This window comes from Corvus cornix, chromosome 1A (genome assembly GCF_000738735.6).
Source record: "Corvus cornix cornix isolate S_Up_H32 chromosome 1A, ASM73873v5, whole genome shotgun sequence".
In the NCBI taxonomy this organism is placed as follows: Eukaryota; Metazoa; Chordata; class Aves; order Passeriformes; family Corvidae; genus Corvus; species Corvus cornix.
In genome coordinates, this window is record NC_047057.1 from 56638490 (window position 1) to 56661267 (window position 22778).

Below are 22778 nucleotides of genomic sequence, written 5' to 3' on the forward strand. Positions count from 1 at the left end.
GCTGAAAGTCACATTGCCTTTGAGTGCTGGGTCCTGTGTTTGCCTGCGTCAGGATTTAAGGGAGGTTGAGTATCTGCCTCGAATTTGCTTGCTTAGTCTGTGTATCAGTTTCACACACTGCATTGTGCATTGTAACTGCTGCTGCTGCTGGAAGAGACTTTTCATCTGGAATGTGCATGAGGGTCTGAGATGAGTGAAATTCTTTCTTATTAGTATCCTACTCAATCTTTTGCTCTACCGGTTCTTGTTCTTCATTATACTTCCCTGCTGGCAGAACTGGTTTTGGCTTAAATGCGGTTCACAGAAGATTCAAAATGATTGATGTGTTATGCAATAACTTAGGCAGGACTTGGCTTGGTTACCTATGTATTTAATATGGATTTTCTGTATTATAGACTACATTTTATTTCAATTTTTATTTGGAGTTTCATACCTAACAGAAAGGCAGTTTTCTCTCAGACCTCTGAGAAGGTACTATCCAAATCAGTGCTAAAGACACTACTCTAAACAAGTTGATGTTTTTAATGTTTAGAAAGTTTTATAAATGTTCTTCTCTTAGGTGCTGAGTTCATGCATCTTCTTTCTCAGGGTCCTGTGGACTAATGCTCTACAAGTATGTTACTGTACAGATTTGCTGTGGGGTACAGCACAAGACACTACTCAGAGAAATCACAGCTAGAGGCCTTGAACTGAATCCTGGAACAGATTTATAGTGCAACTATGGAGAAAATAATGCTAAATTCCAGCAGAAATAAAGAATCTTGACCAATGGCAACAACAGAAACAGTCTCACTCAAGGAGTTAGTCAAAACCGAGTTTTCTGAAGGTTGATTCCATTAGTAAAAGGTTAATCTAAAGAGGTTCACTGGAGGAACAATGGAAAGTGAAGCATTTATTTTCTCACAAACTAAGCAAAGATTGCCTGTAAAGTCCTGTTTCCCTGAATGCTTTGGGTCTTTAGCAGCACGAGATGACTGCTTCCAAGACTTCCATACACCTGAAATACTCTTTCAACTTTTTCTTGAGGCTATAGCTTGCCAGCTGTCCTTGCTTTCTTTCTCCACCTCTGTGTGCTTCCGCAGGTTTCCTGTTTTTCCTCCCACATGCAAATAAGGTACAGTTAAATCAAGTCTCCACCACTGCATTTCTCACCTCTCCCACAGAAAGCCTTGGAGCCAGGTGGCCCAGCTATTGCCCATGCTGGGTTGGCTGTGGCTCACTGGTGACCAGGCAGCAGAGGGGTGTGTAACTCCTCCTGCACTTTGCCTGAGGTGGGAGGTGTGCTGCAAGGCTCTTAGCCAAGCAGTGCCATTTTCTGACCTTGATATATTTTAAGCAGTACTGGCAGTACTGTCTACATGTAAGCTTATTTTTCTGTTCTCAGATCCCTTCTCCAGTTATTACACTAATCTTTTAATCATTTAGGGTGATGTTTTCCAAGATAATACCTATCTCTGATTGACCTTTTATACTTGAAATGTTTTTCCTCTTGCTGACGTTGCCAAAGGACTCTGTGTCTGTGCCCGGAGATGGAGAACAAGAGGGACTGAGAGTTTATAGAAAAGGAGGAAGGTCGTGCCAGAAGGGGCGGAAGTTTTTTCCCCTGTCCAAGCAGGCGGAACAGAGCAGTTGCTGGTGTACAGCAGCTCGGAGCCAGCTTGAACCAGCTGCTCCAGGTCTGTGTGTAACTAATTGGAAAGAGGAGAGACAGTAAGCTACTCTGGGAACCCTGCACCACACTGCAGTGTACAAATGCTCCGCAATTACCGTGAACTTACTGTCTGCCTGAATTCCTTCTATCACAGGCTGTCACCTCACTGCTTTAAATATGTCAGCATGCTTCAGGAGGATTTTCTCAAGGAAAGGAGCTTTTCTGACCAGTTTTCCGATTCCAGAGTTGGCATGATTCTCTTTTCTTAGGTGACCTTTATTTTCCAGTGACACTGTAATAACCTACCACTCACTGATATCTCAGAGAGCCATTTCCAGTTCCTATCATTTGGGTAACATTTGTAGGGTGTGTTTGCCCTTGCTTCCTTAGCTGCTTTTCTTCCAGGAGCAAAGCTCTGTGTTTAAAGAGGTAAGTACAAAGTTCAGTAGTAAGTGATATATGCATCTCCATGTGCCCAGCCCATGTCAGGTGGCTGAAGTCAGGACATAAATCAGTCTTTTATCTCTGAGTCACTGCTTTTTTGTACATTTACAAAAGTAAAACCTAGTGTGTGTGCAATTGCAAGAAGACAAAAAGGACCCAGGAGGTGATCTGGCTGCTTCATTTTTATTGGGAACTGAAGGGGGTGGCTGTAAGATATCAACCCTCTTCTGGCAGAGAATGATTATAGAGACCTAAAGAGTGAGATCATTGGCACATGGTGGCAGATGTCCCAGCTGCACCAGTTCTTCCCCCCTGCTCACCGCTGACCTGCTCTCTGACCCTGAAAGCAGAAGACCCACTCATTTGGCTTCTGCCTTGTGGTCCTTCTGACTGCAACATGAGTGGTATGGGAAGAACCACCATGTCCTCTCTCCTGCTGTGCCTCCCAGGGGTCAGACTCTGTTGGTGCTTCACACAGTGGTCCCCTGACATCAGCAGGCAGTGTGTTGCTGAACTGCATGCCAAGAAAGCCTGCTGGAAAAGACTCAGCAGGAGTCTCACCCTGTAGCACAGGACTTTGGAGGAAGCTGATGCCCCATCATGTAATTCCCCCCTGCAGATGTGTCTGTGTTGTATGCATGGCTCTGTGGGCGCTGACAAAAAGTATCCTTGTCCCTTGGGAGTCAAGGAAGTTGTGAAGTCAGCAGCTTGTCTGAACAGTCCATAAAATCTTTTTATGGTATGTGTAAAGCCTACAAGTGGCTGTATGTGTCAAATGAAAGGTCTTGCCCACTTCCCATCTCTGACAGTGGCCAAAAGGAGATGTAAGAGCAGGGTAAGTACAGAGGGGTACTTCCCCAGAATATTCTTCCAAGCCCCAGCAATTCACGTGTTTCGTGGCAATTACAGGCTGTGCTGGACCACTGCCAAAGGGATACCATCCCTGGAATGTAGCTGACTGCACTCCTCTTTTGTGAAGAAACCTTTCAACTACAGCTGATGGCAAATGAGGCAGCATGTTCCAAAGCAGGAGGCCACCTTTAAGAAACTCCTTAAACCTTGGGTTTCCAAAGCCCAGGAAATCCCTGTGTAATGGGAGCACTGCTTCTCAACTTGTTTGCCTCAAAATGCACCACATCAAACTTCCTGACAGACTTCAAAGCTCTTAACAGACTGCCCTCACAATGGCACAGGTGGAGATGTTCTGGTGTTTTGGTTAACCAGGTAAACAGGTGCTTTCAGACACTGATGCTGTAGAAGTGATGGTAATCTCAAAGCAGCATAGCCTGCTGATTGCCTTTCTCATTGATGAAAATTTAGACTCTTTGGCAAAGGGCGAAGAGCTTTGGCCTTGGTGGAATTATTATTGATGGAAGTATTGCAGCTCCATCCCTGGCATCAAAACTCACGTTTAAGTGCTGGGACTCAGAGATGCCTTTCAGAATGTTCTCGTCGGACACGAGGGATTGCGTTACGGCCAGCTTGATGTTCCTGCCACGTCTGACAGGAGTTGGGCCTCTCCTCGGAGGGCAGGCATTGCGGAGGTGATCGGAGGGAGAGCCCGGCCGGCCCAGGCGGCTCTCCCGCAGCCGCCCACGGGAACGGGGCCGGGGTCTTCCGGCGAGGCTCCGGGAGGAAGCGGAGCAGTTGCGGTGCCCGCGGGGGAAACTTGCGCTGCGGGCGCCCGGCTCGGGGAAGTCGTCGAGCATCGACAGGACGGGCGCGGAGAGCTGCGACTCGCCATGCAGGCGGGGAGCCTCGCCCCGGGCCGGCGGCCGCTGGGCAGGTAGCGAGGGCAGGGCTGCGGGAGGCGGTGCCCGGCCAGGTGCCGGCGAGGGGAGGCGGGGCGGGCAGCGGCGGCAGGTGAGGGGCCAAGCGATGCAGGCGGGCGGCGAGGGAGGCGCTGCCCTCGGGGCAGTGCGGGGGGCGCTGCGGACCCCCCGGCCTCTCCCTCAATCTGCCTTTCTCCGTTTCTCCGCCGCCCCGAGGATGAGCGGAGCCGAGGGCACGCACTTCAGGAGGGTGGCGATCCGCAGGAAATCCGGCGCCGCTCCCGATGCCGGCGGAGCAGCGCCCACCGGCCCCGCGGGAGCCCCCGCAGGTAACAGCGCATCGCTGCCGGCGGGAGCGGGGAGCATCGCTCTGGCCGCGGGCTGGGTGCGGGCTGGCGCCCAGGGGCTTCCTCCGCCTGCCGGGTACTGATAGAAAGTGCTGGTCCCTCGCCAAAGCCGGGGGACGTTCGCGTATCAGCTTCTGCCGTGCGGGGCTTGCGGCTGGGGTGGCTGCGGGGCTGCTGCTCGCAGGGGCTGGACTCGGGGGCTTAGGAGGAGAACGTCCCCCGGGCCTTTGGAGCCGCGGGCAGCTCGGCTCATACACACCTTCAGCGGGAAATGTACTTAAGGTGTACTTTGTTTTCATATCTATGTTTGTTACATTGTTGTGCATTAGAATATTATATGTTTATTTATATTTTTATATATAAGACTTTTGCACTAACAGTTCTTAGGATGGCAGGAAAGGAATGTTCCCCCTCTGACAGACCATGTCTTGCGTCTGCCCCTCCCTACTGCCTCTCACTTTTCCCCCCTCAGCAACAACCTGTGCTAGACTTGTTTGACATGTTACACTTCAGAAGGTAGCCGCGACAACATTCATGCATAATGTTGAAAGGGACAGTCAGCTCAGGCTGGTTACCTCTGTTACTTTGGCCACCCTGAAGAAGTACACTGTTGTAAAGTCTGAACTTTGGAAAGTTGTCCTCTATCAACAAGTTAACACACATACATGCCCACATTTCTAGGTCGGAACTCTGTGATGTGACAGTAAGCGTGACATGGTGCTCTCGTGCTTGCAGTGTCATGGCATCTTGGTTTTATGGGTGTGTGAGGGCAAAGTGGGTGAAATAAAGCTTGAAATCTCTGACGTATGCTTGTTATAATGTCGGGAATTATGACATGTCAAATACCAGGATGGGATATTTTACTTGGGGACAGTCTTTCCATGACTTCCTGGTGAAGAGGGCTGCTTAATTTAACAATGAATATGCACAGAAAAGAACAGACAATCACAATGCTGTTCACAGAATCCTTTATTTTAGCTTTAATTTTAGCTTGGACTTGTGCATGAAACCACAATTTTATTATTTGTGGTGGGATTTTTTTTCCCAAGGCTTTATGTGTTTGTTTATATTGGGAAAGAGGAATTGGTAATTGTGTCTGCAGTATGTAGACTTGGATTGTTAATCTCTAATAGAGGCGTACTTAAAACCAGGACCCTGTGTTTTCTGTTAGTTTGTAATTTAGTTTCTTTAGTCTTCTGCAGTTGCTTACTTTAACCATAGACTCCTGGGTAGTGTATTTATACTCATCTGCAATCTATTTATTGTTGCTCTTTTCATCTGTGCACACACCAAGTCCACCAGGTGATTTATTTACTAAACATTTGTGCAAGGTGTAGCTTTTCAGTGTGACCACTCTTGCTGGCTTTTGGATTGCAGGAAAGTTGTGAGGGCTATGACAGGAACAACATCCTGCTAATCAAATGTCCCTGCACTGCAATAACCAAACTCACAGTAGTTTCTTGTATGGTGACTTCTAAGTATGGAAACCTCACAAATTACGATAAGGAAATGAATCCCAAATATGTGGGAAATAAAAGGGAGATTTGGTCATGATTTCTCCATGTAAGTCCATAAAGCATCTCTTTTTTTCCCATTCATAATCAATTTCTCCCAGAAAATGAGATGAAGAAACCTTCTGAATATGACTTCTGTTGTTATAGTGGGACTTTGGCTCCCTGTCTGCTCTTCCTGTTGCAGAGGCCACTGGAGCAAGTTCTTCAGCATACAATAATCCCAGGACAGATTTGTAGTTTCCCTCTCTGTGGCCAGAATGTGACTGCACTTGCTTCTGTGGCTGACAAAAGCTGACCAGACTGCCTTGGTCCTGAAATAAATTTATTTCGCAGTTGCAATATGAAGCTGGATGTGTTCTTTCTTCTATTAAAAAAACTCAAAAACCAAAAAACCAGGTGTTTACACATTTCTGGCTTATAAAACACTAACTGGATCTGAAAGGGATTTTCTAATGCAGCAATATGCCTTTTGACCTGCTTGAAAATCTTACAGGAAAGGGGTTAGTGTAGCCCATCTCCAATCCTTGTCTCTGCCAAGTGTTGTGCAGTATGAGAGTTACTGACATTACTGCCTGGGAGACAGGACTCAGGCAATAATTGTCTCAGAACCTTATCTGGAAAGGAACTCGAGAAAGTAGATCTGTTTCATGAGCTGTAAATGCATTTGAAACAATTCTGGCTGATGCATATGGCAAGCGTATCAGAACTCTTCTCAAACTAGTAAATTGTGTGTTAATTAGTGCAAAGACTTAATAAAGACTATTGTAACTCCTGTACACTCAATAGTTGCCTCACAGCCTTTGACACTGGATTGATGAAGGAGGGAATGTTGCAGCTTTTCTGTGCCGGGAGACAGAACATCAAGGAGTGTTTCCATTCTTGGTGTTGCTTACAAACATTGCTGATGCTGAGATGAGCTACTTAAGATTTCTGTTACAGCTTCAGCCTTTTGTTGTGCATTGCAATCAAAGTGTCTGATACGTAACAGAAAAATCTTTCTGCTCTTCCACACATTACAGCCCTTCACCTTCATTGTCATGTGCAAAGTGGCATTTATATTTTATTAACATGTGAGTTTGAAAAAGCTGGGTGTGTTTAACTACCTACAGGACAAAGCAAAATTTCTCTCTCATTACAAGTTGACATTAATTTAAAAGCTTAGACAAAAGAGTACTTGAGTTTTCAGAGATGCTTTGAAAGGGATGGGAAATGTCAAACCTGGTACCTGGAGATGGTTTAGAGAAGGGCATTATGTGGAGTAATGTGATTAACAATCTGTTTTTGGAGGGAGTACCTGCTGTGGATTAGGCATCTTTTTTTTTTTCCTGCTGAATTAGAATTCAGAGTTTGTGCGAACTTGAGTGAATCTTTACTTCAAATGTGTGTGCATGCATGTTAACTCAAAATTAGCTTCCTGCCAAGAAACAGGTGTAGGCCACAGCTTGCTTGTTCAGCACTTTCACAAGCCAAGAGCTCTGCAAGGTGTGAGTGTGGCACCACTTGGATTCTGCAGAGGATCAAGCTGCCCTAGGAGGTTCTATCTCCACGTAGTCAACTTCATTAAGGTCTGAAGCCATCACTCAGAATACAGGGACACAGTAACTCACTTTCATGGCAAGAAATAGCTTACTCCTGTCATCAGCACAGTCACCTCTGGCCTTGCTGCACATAAACTAGATTAGCTTCTGTGGCATTCAAATTTTGCACTGCTTCCCTGCCTTTGCACACTGAAGCGCAAATTTTCACCCTTTCTGGAATGTTTTCTTCTGACCACCGACTTCCTAAATGTACATCTGCTGGCACTGTGCTGTCTGTTGGCAGTCTCAGACATTGCAGATTGCCTCGTGGGGAGCTGAGGCAATTTGCATTCAGGACAGCACTCACTGCAGCAAGGTGTCTTCTAACACTGTCAGGAAAAAAAACCAGTTCCTCGCTGCTGCTGTTGTATCTCTGCCTGTAAATGGATATGATTTGATGGGATTATGTTAAAGAAACTCCAGTAATCTTTTGGGTTTCCACCTTGCAGTAGGAGATAACTAAGTGAGACTCTAATAGCATGCGGCTCTAGTCTTTGAAAAAAGTCTTTGTTGTTTATTTTTTAAATGCTAGAAGGACAATTGTGCCCTGCCTGACAGTTTCTCATTGTCATTGTTTTACCTTTGAAAATAAAGTAATGAACATTGGACTTTTATTCTCCTTGTTCCTGGCTTTGTATAACACTGCATTTTTTGCATTTTGACTGGTCTATAGTGATTGAAAATTTTTTGTATAGTGTATTCAGGGAAAACCTATACAATCATTAGGACTAGTCTTAGCAGTGGTTTGCATCTCTAGGTGCATTAGAGACCACTGACAAAGGGAAATAGCTGCATTACATGCCTTCCTGGGGGTTGGAGGCTTTCTGACATTTTTCTAAAGTTGAGCTTTATCAAGGAGTGTTGATACTTGAAAATGTTGAGAGAGGAAGGTGAATATGAGGAAGCTGCTTCTAAATATTCCTCTCCCTTCAAAAATGAGGGAAAGTAAAGCATAAAAAATTGCTTTATGCAGAACTTGCATGAAAATACATTTTCCTGTCATTAGAGAGCTTCCTCTTTCTGTGGAGCAAATTAATTACCCTTGCCTTCTATTGAAGCAAATGTGGGGAAGTGCCAAGAAATGGAACTTTGCTTTTATTCTTTCTTCCCCCACTTCTTCTCCAAACATTTAGGATCAAAACAATCCCCTTAAAGCCAGTAAGAGTGTACTGTTTAGTTCATAGACTATCCAGTCATGTATACGTGTATTTTGGGTTGGCTTGATGTGTCTATTTAGCTCTTGCCTGACAATGTCTACTTTACCCAATAATTGTTGTTGGCCTTATAATATTGACTTCCTGTTGATCTGGATGTTGATTTCATTAAATAAGTTAGAATTTTTATTCACTGATTGACTTTCTAGTGACAATACACAAAAGATTTCAAAGGAGAGTTGCAATTTGACATGGTTTTGCTGAAAATTAAGTCTGCTCCTTGCTCTAGAGACTGCTATTAAATATACCCTGAGAGGCCAAAATCACTGAGGTTCTGGTAAGTACCATTGCTGAAATGCTTCTAGGCATTGCTGAAATTGGGAAAGTAATAATTTGCACACCCAGTACAAATTAGTTTGTTGTACAGAATCATAGGAGTAGGTTTCTCTTGTAGATAAATTAACAGATGTGATTGGGAGATTTCTGGATTGGAAAAGGAGAGCATATTCAAGAAATGTGTACTTTTGGGTAACAAGTAAAATTGAACATTGACAAAGGAAGCTGTTAATTAAAAAAAAAGTTGTGATTTACCCTTGGCTATTATTTTGCTCCTTTTCTGTCAACACCCCTGCTGCTTAAAGCTGCAGTTATCAGACTTTTCCCCCACTTCATAACTCCCAGTGAGGAACTATCTCATCTCCCAGCATTCCAGCCAAAATCCTGTTCATAACTGGCATTTGGTATTTGGCACTGTTTGTCAGTATGTCTTGGGTACAGTGAGATCTGTGATAAAGCACTCCAACTGCTGGTTTTGCAGTGTTGTGTCTTAAAGTAGTGTTACGCATTTGATGTATAAGATATCTTCCCAGGATGAAGGATTTGTCAGACGGACAGGAAAAATATGAAGCAAGAAAATTTTAAAGTGAGACACTTGTGGGCTTTTTCCTCTAGTTCTCTTAATATTGGGTAGATTTTCTTCAGAACATTTCTGTCAATTCAATATTTTAATGAAGTTGCTCACTTTGAATTTTGTAGCTGAAACTCTTTCTATGAGGGGGGGGAAATGGCTTTTTGTTCCAGAATGGGATATTAGCTCTTCTGAATATAAGCCAATCCATGATGAATATTTACACTTAGATGATCAGAAGGATTCTTTCCATCGTGTTAAATCTGTGAATAAACTTTGCCTCCAGCTATTGATGGTCAAAACATTTTAATCAAATGTGTAGCAGAGGACAGCTCAATATATTTAGGCCATTGTCAACAAACTCCTGTACTTCTGACAAGGAGAGAGAGAATGCTGCTTAGGGAGTGTATCCCCAGAGCACCAGGTTATGTAAATAACCTGAGCATCAAGGAGAAAACTGAAAGAAGAATTCTTAATGGTTTCTTCAACTAGCTGCCTTCGAAATAGCATTTTAACAGAGATAAGCCTTCAGCAGAAGAAAAGACTTTTGAAGTAAATGTAGGGGAGGGAGGATGGGGTTCTGTTGAAATGTTGGCAAGCCATGTAGAAATCAGATGTGGCCCTGGTGTGCAGATACACAGCAGTAAGGTGGTATCAGAACGTATAGAGAGTTGAGTAAAAACAGGAGAGAAGAAAAATTAACTGCTACAGTAGTCTGCAAAACTAGACATGTAAAGAAATGTATTTCTAATGAGTTTCAGAGCAATTTGACACCGCTGATTGCACTGAAACTCAGTAAAGTGGAGCATAAAATGTGTTAAAATTGGAGGCAAAAGACACTGAATGGAAGGTAGAATAGAGCAATGAAATAGCGTTCATTATAAGTATTAATGTTAAGTATGTCAGATGTTAATGTAAAACAAGTTAAATAGCTTGGAAAGAAGGAAAAATGTGGTGGAATTGTAGTGTGACATGAAATTCTGTGATCTGTTAATGACTTTTGAACAAATGTCTTGCAGCACAGGCGATAATGTAGCTTAGACATGCAGCCTTCCTCTCATGGGTAACTGCAGGCATTTCCCTCCCTCTCACATAGATGCTGGTGTAGCCAGAAGTAGATGAGGCTAGGAGAGAGACAATGGTGAACAATGATTAAAAATCACTGACTGATTCAGTGGCTGAATTTCTTCTGGCCTTTTTAAGGGTTTGGCTTTTTATTAGTTGAGCATGTGATGTTCTGTGCCAGGCTTTTGGCTCTGCTGGTCACCACTGGGGACTTTGTGGCACTTGGGAAGTGCACAAAGAAGTCAACAGAGAAGTTTCTAACTCCATCTTTGGTTTGTCTTCTGTTTCTGTGAAGCACGAAAGGCCTCAACCTGGAAAACTTGAGTGCAGGCCCCCTACCCATTCCTGGTGGCTTAGAAGGTGTAGGGAGAGAGTGCAGAGCTCCCTGGCACTGCCTCTGCTTCTGGCTGAGCATCCTTGTCCCCACCAGTCACTGGTCCTTGTGGGGACTGTCCAGTCTTTAAGCTCCAGATAGAAAGCTGGGGTAGGGCGACTTTTTATTTATTTACTTAAGGGTTTATCTTCCTACCAGGCTGAGACATTTGGTTGCTTAAACTCAGCAGTCTGTCGTATGCCACGTAACTTTCTTGAATGCTGTAGTGTTGGCAGCCCACAGGAGACCAGGCTCCTAATTTCTCTTCTACCATGAAACAGGTATTCTAAATCAAAAATCAAAGTTAGTGTCTACAGAAGACTGAAAAAACCCCAAACTCTGTAAATTCCCTGAACTGTAAAATTGTTAAAGCAAGTAGTATTTGAAGACAGATTGCTTTTTCAGTATTTTGTCTTGTATCACAAGAGCTTGATGATAACTTGTTGCAGTGAGTTATTAGAACGTTTTTCCTCTTTGCCATCTTACCACCTTACTATCCTCTTTGCCTACTTACCACCTTTCACTATCTTGTCTGTGATACTTCACTTCTTTAATTGAATACTAGTATATATGCATTATTTATATTAACATCAGTAACTGAGTTAGGAAATTAAACTTACTGGCTAATTAGGTCTGTCTTCAGAACTGGTGAGTTAAGAATCAATGCAAAGTCACTGATACAGAAAAAGTAAATTGTTTTTGATAGAATTGAAATTTTTCTCAGTTTTATGCCATTATACTGCTATCAGCCTTTTCTTCAACTGACTCTTGCCAAAATGTCCCTGTCTTAATACAAATATACTGTACATTCCTCTTTATTCAGTCTGACACTAACTCTCCTTATTCGGTGGTTGCAATTCATCTGTGAGGGCAGACTTCTTTTGTACTTCAATTATTCTCCTACGGGTTAGCAGTACTACAGCATTCAAGAAAGTTATGTGAGATGAGACACCTGGGGATGGCTTTCAAAAGCCTGAAAATTCTTAATTCTTAAAACTTTAAAAGAATGCTTTTATGTATTTAAAAAAAGCTTGGAAATTCTTGTGTAAAATGTGGCTCTTGGGAAGACTTTGCAAAACACCTGATTTTTGTGGTATGTACAATGAAATCAGAATTCCTATCAGTGCATAAAATTATTCAGCATTTGTGTTTTGGCTTATTTTAATTCTAAATATAGAGCAATATGAATTTTATTAAGATGTACTTCAAATTTCAGAGCAAGTTGCACCAATTTACTACTAAAAAACATTGTCCACTTTAGAAAGCAGAGTGGCTGTAGTGCAGCATCTTAAGTTGACCATATTCTGGTAATCTGACCTGACTGTTGCTCTGTAATTACTTTCATGTGCTCTTGAGTTATGCATGATGATGCAGTAAACAGTGTTCTTCGTAATTTATTAATCTATAACTGATCCAGCGAACAAATAGGCTCACCAGACCTACAAGTGAAGGGCATGCAGGTGCCTGAGCTGGTTCTTGAGGTGCTCTTTAAGCCTGCCAAGGTAGGTGAGGCAGCAGGGTGTAATTGCCATGGGTTTTGTGTTTGTGGAAGGGTGTAAGCAAGTCAAAACACAATAACCCAAGAGGTGGGTTGTGCACATGCTTCTAAACTCCCTTACATCTTTTCCCTGTCCTGGATCAAGCAAAGAGGGTGTCTTTAGGACAGCATTCCAGACATGCAGTCAAGGGGTGAGAGAAATATCTAACTGCTGTGGACAGCCAGCAGGAGTCCTGGCTTGTGCTGGTGTGGGCTGCCCTTGGTCTTCAACTTCAGTGTGGAGAATTACCCCTTTAACTGTTTATTTATTTTCTGTATAAGGGCTGCTTGTGTATGGGATATATGAAAAGCTTTTTGCTCACAGAAATGAGAACAATATTAACTTTGTGTGTGTTAATAAGGAATTTAAAGGAACTTCAAAACCCAAGAGAGTTACCTCTTCAAAGGATTTTCATAAGGCTTAAACAAACAAGTGTCTGTTCATCATAACTGTGGAGAATTATTACTTCCGGGTTTTAACAACTGTTACCTTTTACCACTGTTCTGGTTGCTTTTCCAAGGTGGCCAATGCCAACTATACAGTTCACTGCTTTTATATGTGATTTTTTGGGGCTGTTGTCACCAAATGCAGTTGAGCTGCTGGAGAAAAGTAGGCTTACCATTTAAAAACCTGAGTAATGTCAGGCTGTTGTAATGTGCTATGTATCATGTACCTTATCTCTGTGAATATTGTGACCCCTTTGCTAGGTCCCCAGTGCCATTTAGCTGCTGTGTGGGACTGGATCCTCATTAAAATGAATCTTAATTGAGTTTTGTGCCTCATGTAGCTTACAGGAAATGTTGAGATAGGACAGTGGTAGGTTCTAAGTGAAAAACAGATTAAGTAGTTTCACTGTGCATGTCTTATGATTTGTTGATTTAAAGACATCATATAGAAAACAGGAGTGTTTTAGGGGCGTTACATGCATCTCAAATTGTCACATTACTTTTTCCCCCCACAGGGATAAACAGTTGATTAAAGGCATCTGCCAAGGCCCTTATTGATTGCTTATGTTCTGCTGGGGTCAAGGCATCTGTGTTCAGCATTCATCTGAAATAGCATGCAGTCTTTGACAATGGTGAGCAGGACCAGAATTCTCTTAGAGGAGACATCAGAAAGCCTTCATAGTCTTCTAAAATGTCTTTGATCCACATAATTCAGACTCTTATTCTCTAAAAACTCATTACTTTCACTATGGATTTCTGAGAAAATATTAATGTAGTCCTTTCAAATAACAAAGAGGTTTTAAATGTGACAGATAAAAATGACTGGTGTCTAGAAGTCTGGCTTGAGAATGCCACTGACATAACTGCATGGAGAACAGCTCCAGGGCACAACAGTTTAGAACTCTTTTCCAGTTCATTTGTGTAGGTGTGATATATGGAATACTCAAATATGGTGAAGTTACAGAATCCAAACCCTCACTTGCAGAGAGGTAACTCTAGAGCAGTGCAAGTGACAACTCCAGGTACAGGGCTCAGACCCACAAAGTGTCACAAGTGTTCCTTTGCAGCACCAGGCTTTCCAGTTGTTTCCTTTTGCCTAGAGGTGGAGGTATTTGATAGATCAGGAAAAAAAATTACAGAAATTCTCTGTCAGAGTGTTTTTTTGGAAAGAGTTTTCGGCAGAAAAGAGAATTCCGTTCCCTCTGCTGCCCTGTGGCGTACAGTGCTATTGCTCACACCATTTCTGGCTTAATAGAAAAAAACAAGATCTTTCACTCTTTCCTTCCTCTCACTGCAGGGAAGGAGATTAGAGACCTGGGCAGAAGTAGATGAATTGTTCTCTGTAGAGACCATGAGAGTGCATATATTTAGTAATCATTTATTTTCCACAGTGCTCCTCTGAGCACCGTTTGCTCATACAGAAGTACTTATGGAAGAAAAGAGCCACTCCTTCTCCTCTCTGCTTCCCATATGTTCATTCTCAGGTGGTTCTTTTTGCCCCTGTACCACCCTGAATCTATAGTTTGGGATGGAAAGGGAGGAATGGCTCCAAGTACTTTTCCTCCTTCATGAAATCAAACAAAGTAGCTGCTTGCTGTCAAATGTTAGCTTCAGTTTCAGGAAGGAAAAATGGTTTTTAAATATGAGAAGTGAGACTATAATATCCTTCCTGAGAATGACAAGGACTACACGCTTATTATAGTCAGTGAGCTGACAGGCAACACTAAATGTGGGTGAGGCTAGCAGAGCTGGAAACTGAAATACACAGAGCTGGGGGATCTTAAGTTGTGCAGTAGGATTTTTTTTTTTTTTTTTGCCATGTGTGGAAGAGCAGGTTGTTTGAAGTTAAAATACACTGTTTGCTGTGGCTCAGGGTATAGAAGCCGGATCAGCTTCCTGATAAGGCTTTTTTTTCAGGTATAGTACACAAGGGATTAGAAAAGCAGAAGCTATTCAGTAACTAAGGAGAGGACAGCATGGTGCTGAAAGGACCCTATTCCTAAGGATTTTTTTAAATTTATTTTTTATTTTTCTTTATTTTTTTTCTTGGTGCATGGGCTTACATTGAAAGAAGGAAGGAAATTCTGATAATTGGTAAGCATGTTAAACTCTAAATGAAAACTTCTGAACTGCATTACAGCAGCTGCTAACAAGCCACATAAAACTAGACAATAAAACTGTGATCATGAAGAAGAACCTCCATTTTTACCATAAGCTCTCAAAAGACATCCATTCAAGAACAGAACCAAATTTTGTGTGGAATGTATGCTTCTCCCTCTATATATATATTTTTTTTTTTGCTATGTGGATGTTATAACATTGAACAATCTGCATTTAAATTATGATTCTGTAATTAATTCTTTGGTGAGTGTGGAAAACGAACTCTTCTACTCTCTTTTACTTATTAACTTGGAAGGTGTGGGATTTTGGGTTTGTGGAGTGGGGTTTTTTTGTTTGTTGTTTTTAAATACTATTCTGTTCCCTAATTAGAACTTAGCAGATACATTTAGGAATGTACAGGCAAAATAACCTTCGGAGAAGTTGCAAAATGTTTCCTGATTAGTGGATTGTGGGGAATGTCTGCATGTTCTCTCTGATTCATTTATTTGATATTAAATAGGAAGCAGGTGTGAATTCTTTCTATTAATTCTAGTTTAGGTGTTTGGATTTAAAAAAAAGGCACACCTGTATTTTACAACTCCTCAGAGATTAAAAGGAAGTTAACTTTTACAACATTATATGTATGAGAAGAATCTGAGTTTTGAAATCTAAAGCAGAATTTTATTCAATTTCAGTTAAGGTAATTTTAATATAAAGTTAATAAGGTAATTTATATTTAAGTAACTTTATTCTACTTCAGCATCTTTTAAAACATTGCTCACGCTGGTTTGTGCACAGAATTGTACCTTGTGTTGAAAATGTGAAAATGCAGTACTGGTACGTGATACCTATGTAAACTTCAGGTATGAGCAGCTGCATATTGCTCTTTATTGACAAATATCAATAAAACAACACGTAGTCAAGTCTTGACAGATGAATATTTAACTCCATGTTTGTACACAGAGTTAAGTAGGGATCCTGCACTTATTAGGCTCAGAACAGGCAGGCAAAGTAAATGCAGATTTTTTTTTTTTTACATTGTAATTGAATTTAAAACCTTGTTTCCCTCATGCCATCTCTCTGAATTCTCCACCAACTTTCCTTTAAAATAGAATAATAAATCGTTTCTGTGCTGGAACCAGGAAGGGAAGGCTGCAGCATGTTCACCACAGCAGCTGTAGACACAGAGCAGTGGGGATGGCAGGATTTAGAGGTTGGACTGTTGAAGTTTTCCAGCTCCTGCTGCTGTCCCGTGGGCCATGGCAGTGCTGTGCTCTGACAGCAGGGGCTACTGCTGAATTTCCAGCTGGCTGTGGCTCAGCTAAGCTTGTCTGGTTTTCCTTCCTGGACTGGCGGTTATGGGCTCGGGCTGTGTTTTGATTTAACAGTGTTTAAGGGTATAATATGAAACTCCTTAGAGGTTCTGAGCTTTTCATGTTCAGGGAAAAAAAAGGCAAACTGATAACAGCATTAGTTATGTATACTTTCCTCTATCTTCATTTATATTTATCTTCACATGGAGTTCCTCACTTTGGCATAGTTTGTAAAAAGCCAGCAAACTGACTTACATGGAAGAGAACTTAATACACAAGCTGATAGTGATAGGACAAGGGGGAGAAATTTTAAACTAAAAAAGGGAGATATTTAGATTAGATGTTAGGAACAAATTTTTTATTTTTAGGGTGGTGAGGCGCAGGTTGCCTGGAACACTTTTGTTCAAGGCCAGGTTGGTTTGGACTCTGAGCAACCTGGTCTGGTGGAATCTGTACCTGCCCGTGGTGGGGGGCGGGGGGAGTTGGAATTAGATGATCTTTAAGGTCCCTTCCAACCCAAACAATTCTATGGCTTAATGGATGCTCATACATTGAACTTTGAACTCTTTGAAAGTCTTGAATACTGACCTACAGCCACTAAATCAACCTACTAAATCAGGTTTAGTTTCTCTAAGGTTTAGTTTAACTGTGAATTGTTTGCAAATATGCTGTGCCTGATTATGCTGTAATTCAATAGAAATGGTTGTGCTGAGTAAATTGGCCATGTGATATGAAAGGTGAGGGGATTTCTGACCTGTCTGCTGCACATTTATATAAAATCAGACCTGGTCTTTTTTATGATCAGGTGAAAGAAATATGACCATGTAGAACATAGATTTGTTTCCCACAGACGTCATTCAAAGGTCTCTTGTTCACAGATTAATCTATGATTAATTGTAAAATGGTTACATTTGGGAGTAGCTCAGCATGATAGGTTTCTATCTTTATTTCAAAGTCTAGTATGAAAGCAGAGCAATTTACCTGCATATTTCTTTCTTTGAGAGTGGCTAAGTGTGAGCTGGAGATCAATGATGAAAATTTGGAATTGAGGATAAATTGCCTATGGAAATGGATAAAAGGTAAAATACTCTTAACCTTTTAGTGGTTTTGCTGTAACTCCTGCACTATGCTTTTCAGATCCTCAGTGTGGTTACTTATGCTGGATAGGGAAACCTTTCTAAAACTCAGTTTTGCTTTCTGCTTCCATGGCAATAGATGGCCTTTAAAGAAAAAAAGTTAGTGCTGATGCACTTCTTGTTTTCCCAGTGTCTGCACAACTTAACACTTCCCCTTCAGAGACTGCTCAAGGAGCTTATTGAATCCCCCTCTGAATCCCTTAGTGGCTCTGCTGATGGTTGGCAAAATTTGTCTCAGCAACTTTTTTTCCTGAGCAGCATGATAAGAAATGACATACAAGTTATTTGCTGTAGTTTTTTCGACATGTGAAGCAGAGGTACTTGTCAAGTGTGCTTCCATCTAAATAAGAACATATGATTTCTGGACTGTTTTGTCAAATTGTAGGTCAAAACACTGGATCCTGTACTATATTGTGTCCCAAATTAGTAAAAACCATCTGAGCCATAGTTTTGACTTAAGTGTGCTGCTATATTAAAACCAGTTAAATGTCAGACCTCATTTATCCCAAGTATACCTTGTTGCCCACTTCAAATCTTTGACCTGACTGGGAAGGTCAGTCCTGGTTTTATTAAATTAACCACACTGAGTGATCAGCAGTAGCCCTCAGTGCAGTGACAATGACACTCAAGATGACATGGATCAATCTGAGATCAATGGCACCATGAGCTGATCATTTCACAAGACAAATCTATTTGCCTGCAGTTGGAGGTTGTCTGGCTGATGTTAGATTTCTGGGTTTTTAGGTGAGAACCATGAGATATTTTTCATGTGAAATGGAAAACCAGTATTTTTTTGTCTCATTAAAATAGAAGTCTTGTTCTTGCAAACAGATTTTTTTTCATTGTTTAATTCTTTAAAAAACAAAGTGCTATATTGTAGATATCCAAGATTTTGATCAGATGCCAGGCCTGTGTTGCTAATATAATATCTACATTTTTATTTTATTTTCAAGCAGCCCTGTGTAGCAAGTAATTGAAAGGATTGAGGCTCTTTACAACCTATTTCTTCAAATCCATTATGGTTTTTTTTTCATTTGTAACATTCGTTTGTAACGTTCTCATTTGTATATGTATTTTTCATCTCAGGAGCAAATCATCAGCCTTCAAAGGTTTTGCAAGTATTTCCGTTGATAAAATATTTTTGACCTATTTATCTTGGTCTGTGTGATAAGTATAGTTTTACCTTTAGAATTGTCTTCTCTGCAAAAGAAATTTTAAAGGATCTGAATTCCATTTCCCTTCAAAAAGAGGAGGCAGCCTACTATGTTTCATTTGATTTATATCTCTATCTTATTGGACAAATAATTATTAAAGCTTCATATTGCTGTATAAACCACTGGAAAGAACTATGGAACAGAAGATTGCAGGTGATGCTTCTATATTTTTAGGGTGTTTTTACACCATAGACTATTAAAGTAGAGAAACAGGAACTACTTATCTGATTATTGCTTTTGGCCTGCTCTGCTGATACCAAGACTGCTTCAAGAGCAGTGTTGTGAGGAGACATCCTTCAAAACATTGACCCAGTGTGAAATGAATACAGGATGTTTCAGCTGCAGGACTATCCCAAAACTGGTTTATATGAGCTCATTACTATACTTGTGAAACTGAGAAGAAATTGCTGGAAGCTGAGCTTTCTTTGTGTCCTGGATCTCAAAAGAAAAAATAAAAAAGCTTCTTCCTTCTGCCAAATAGCTGGAATAAGATGAAATGTATTTATGATGAACTCGTAAGTATTTTCAGTGTTGATGCCTTGATGCCTTGTTTTACAGATAAAGTAGCAAGGACCTGAAAAAGACATGGCTCTTGGGTATGGGTGACAAAAATCCCACTTTCTATTGATGTCAGCTCACTCTTTCCTGTGGGAAGGATAGGGAATGCTCAGCAGGCAATGATACTGCTCTGCAGGGAATAATGAAGAGCAGTCTAACAATATATTCTTCTGGTAGCCGCAGTACCGTGCTCTCCATTTGTCTGGATAGAGTTTTACTGTTCACTGAAGTATCTGCTTTCTGGAGTAGGTTATGCATGCAGGGAAACAGTAAGCATGAAGTAGAGGTGTTCTGAGCTTGTGTGGGGTCTTGCCATCTTTCTCTGCATTCACAGATAAGAGCAAAAAGTAAGAATAAAGCTCTTGCTTTAAAAAACATTTTCACATATTCATAAAGTAACTGAAAAGTGCAATATTCTGGTGGAAAAAGGAGCTGTCCCTCTCATTTTGGCCTTGAAAACCGCAAAAGGAAGTGAAAGAGACAGCAAGCCCTTCAGTGGGTAGGTTGTGCACTTGGGTGGTGGCTCAGAGGATATAGCAGGAAGTCAGCCTGGTGTAGAAAGAATCTCTTTTGACCTAAGGAGAAAAAGTGAATCCTTAATTTCTTACCAAATGCTCATAGATGTCTTCACTGGTAAGTAAATAAATTCCTGTATATAGACAAGATTCCTTCAGAAAAATAGGGTAGGGTATGGATGTCATAATTTTCCATAGAGATCCTTTCCTTAAGGCAAATATTTAATGCGGCAAATATTTAAGCGAAAAAGTAATCAGGGATTTGTTTACTGAGAAACAAGAAGGACAAAAAAGGAAGGGTGGGAAAAAAACCCCAAAAGCAGTATTCTATTCTGCTGGCAATGTGATTCAGAATTAAATACCTGCCTGCAGTTAATTAGGATTGATTGTCTGTTTCTAAATTATGCATAGGAAAAGCAAAGTTATTACTCAGTGGGGTTAATCAGAGAGTTATGAGAGCAAGTTTGCAGTTTTCCATTCTGCAGCCAAGATTTTACATACAAATGTAACAGCTAAATATTCTGTTTTTCTGAGGTACTGAGTTTGAGCTCTTCTGAAAATTGCTTCATTAATTTACTAGTCTGAATATTGGATTTTTATTTCTAACTTTAGGCATGTAAATTAACAGATTCAGGTATATAATTTGGTAGATTAATGTCAGTAAGTACATTTCTAGGTATTTGAACTGTTTTTGGAAATGCAGATGTGCCTATGTATAAAAAATGGTTTCTGCCCCTTTTCAGCATGAGAAATTGTCAGTAAAAGCTAAATGTGAGCTGAGTAAATGGCGTCTGTGGACAGCTGAGGTTTGTGATGCAGTGAAAATGTGAGGTCTAGAATGCAGTAATTAGAGAGGGTAGTCAATACTTGTTAATGAAGGCAGTGCTTGTGATCTGTCTTTGAAGGGGGAGCAGAGCAGTGCTGCCCTTCCTGCAGTGCCTTACTGACCTGCTACAGCAGCCACTCTCTGCTTGCACGGCTCAGCCTGGAATAATGGACATGCTTTCTTTAAGAATAAATAACCTATTTTCCAAAAGTGCTGGAAACAGTTCAAGAAAAGTGCTTGATGCTTGGGACTGCAAGGTGTGTGGGTACATAATGCGTGTGTGCAGTTACAAGGGGTTTTGGTAGGATTTACAAGCTCCAATAGCGGCATTTTCAGACCAATTTCCTCATTTTTGTTAATGTAACTTTAGTTTTTGTTAGATAGATCAGTCTAAAGGATTTATGCATAACTGGAATGAGGGAAATTTAGTCTGTGAACTACTTGCTGCTGTGAAAGGATAATAAATGAAATATGAGCTGTTTGGCAGACAGGCTTCAGAAATATTTCAGTGATTTACTTCTCTGGGAAATACTGCTGCCACGTAATTCCATTAACTGTATGACATGGCTATGCAGTAGCCAGGCGTGTCACTGCCCTTGAATTTCCATTTTGTCCACTCCTTTATTTGTGCTGTTCCCATGAACTGTTTTTCTGCCTCTTTCCTGGGGTGCCAGCTTCTCAGAGGTGATCAGAATAGTTGGCTTGTGGTGGTGACCTCTTCTTTATTGTGGCTGTCAGAGCGAGTTTGCAAGGATCAAAGATGGAGGAAGGGGGTTCTGTTAGAAAATGAGTCTTTGCATGGCATTTCTTTCAAGGCTATTCGGACTCTGGCTTAAGATGAAGAACGTGCCACTGAGATCTCTGCTATGCTTTTTAGTTCCACAATTACAGAAGAAAGTACTAAAGATGGAGAGCTGCTCATTTTCCCATGAAAAGGGAAAACTACCACTTATTTCCTTTTGGAGCAAGGTAAATGAAAGAGAGAACTTTTGGGAATTCTCCTATGAAATATTAGGAAATTGTTTTACCAGTTTTATTCAGTGTAGGCATGTTACCATGAGCAGGAAAAACAAGTACAACCCCCCCCAAATTCTGCTTCTTCAATTTATCATGCTTTTTATGCTTATTAACATGATTTGGTAGTGATCAAGGCTGTTCTCAGAAAGCTCTTACAGCACTCTACAAACATGCTGGGTAAAATCCTGGTATCTCACAGTACTCAGAGCTGCATTGCATAAAGTGAAACATTCCTTCCTTCCTTCTGCTGACTCCTGGGCTCACAATGTTCATGATTCCCGAATCTATCCCTTGGAAGCCTGTGCTGACCTATATGGATTGGCTTCTTTTCTTCTTTAAAAATGCTTCAGGTATTGAAAATACGTTATTTCTCAATTAATACTGGGAACAATGAACACTTAATATCCTACTAGTGTTGTAATGGAAAAGAGTTTTTGGAAGTGACTTCTGTCAGGACTGCTCTAAATTAACAGTTGCAGGATGGTCAGTGCCAGACTGCTGGTGATGGGCTTTGGATTGCCATCCTAATCCAATGGGCATTTAAAAAACTTCTTGCAATGCTGTTTGCAAGATGGCTGCATAAACCTGGGTGGGGTTGACCTGGTGGTATATTGAAACCACTTGTTGATCTATTTATCAATGGTTTTCTTTGTAGATGATTTATGTTCTGGTGTTTACAGTCCTTTACATTTTCTTCACTAAACTCAGTGTGGTGGGATCTGAACATGGAGTCCACTTCAAATATCACTTCTGTGCTCAAAGGTAGAGGAATAGGATTTCAGCCAGGCCAGAGCCATAGGAAAGGCAGTGTCTTTTACTCTGGTACATGTGGGGAGAGTGAAAAGGGTAGGAAGTCAAGTTTCTGAGGACACTGAACATCACCAAAATTTAATACTGCTTTTCAGACTTATTTTTCCACTTGTTCTCTTTTTGGTAAATCTGCTCACTGTACTTGCAGTGTAGATGTGATCTTGTTTGGGAAAGCATAACCTCAAAGCACAAATCTTGTATTACTAAAGAATGAGCTACATTGCTCTATCTCTACTTTTTGACAGATGAAAAGCCTTATTTAGATTTAGGTATTTCCTCTCTGCTGTCTTGCTGGAACCATGAAGTCCTTCTCTTTCCAAGGGGCCATGTGTGATTTGAAGCAAGGAGGGAAGAAAATGATGCCTTAAACAAGGCTTTTGTGCCATTGTAGGAGTTCTGGGAAAGCAGCATAAAGAACTGATGTTCTGTGTATGAAATACCATTTTCAATGGAAAATGTTTGCTTTCAAGAATGTATATTAAAGTAATGTTGCTCATTTCA

The 22778-nt window shown here is 41.1% G+C and overlaps 1 protein-coding gene across 1 annotated transcript in view; it reads left to right on the forward strand.

The window, feature by feature from the left end:
* Nucleotides 1-3996: 3996 nt before the first annotated feature.
* The window catches only part of FGD4 (FYVE, RhoGEF and PH domain containing 4), a 100257-nt gene continuing 81475 nt past the window's right edge, over nt 3997-22778 (forward strand). Inside the window, exon 1 of the mRNA XM_010410408.4 lies at nt 3997-4196. Coding sequence (XP_010408710.4) covers nt 4085-4196 — 112 coding nt within the window. The 5' untranslated portion in view covers nt 3997-4084. The remainder of the gene's footprint in view (nt 4197-22778) is intronic.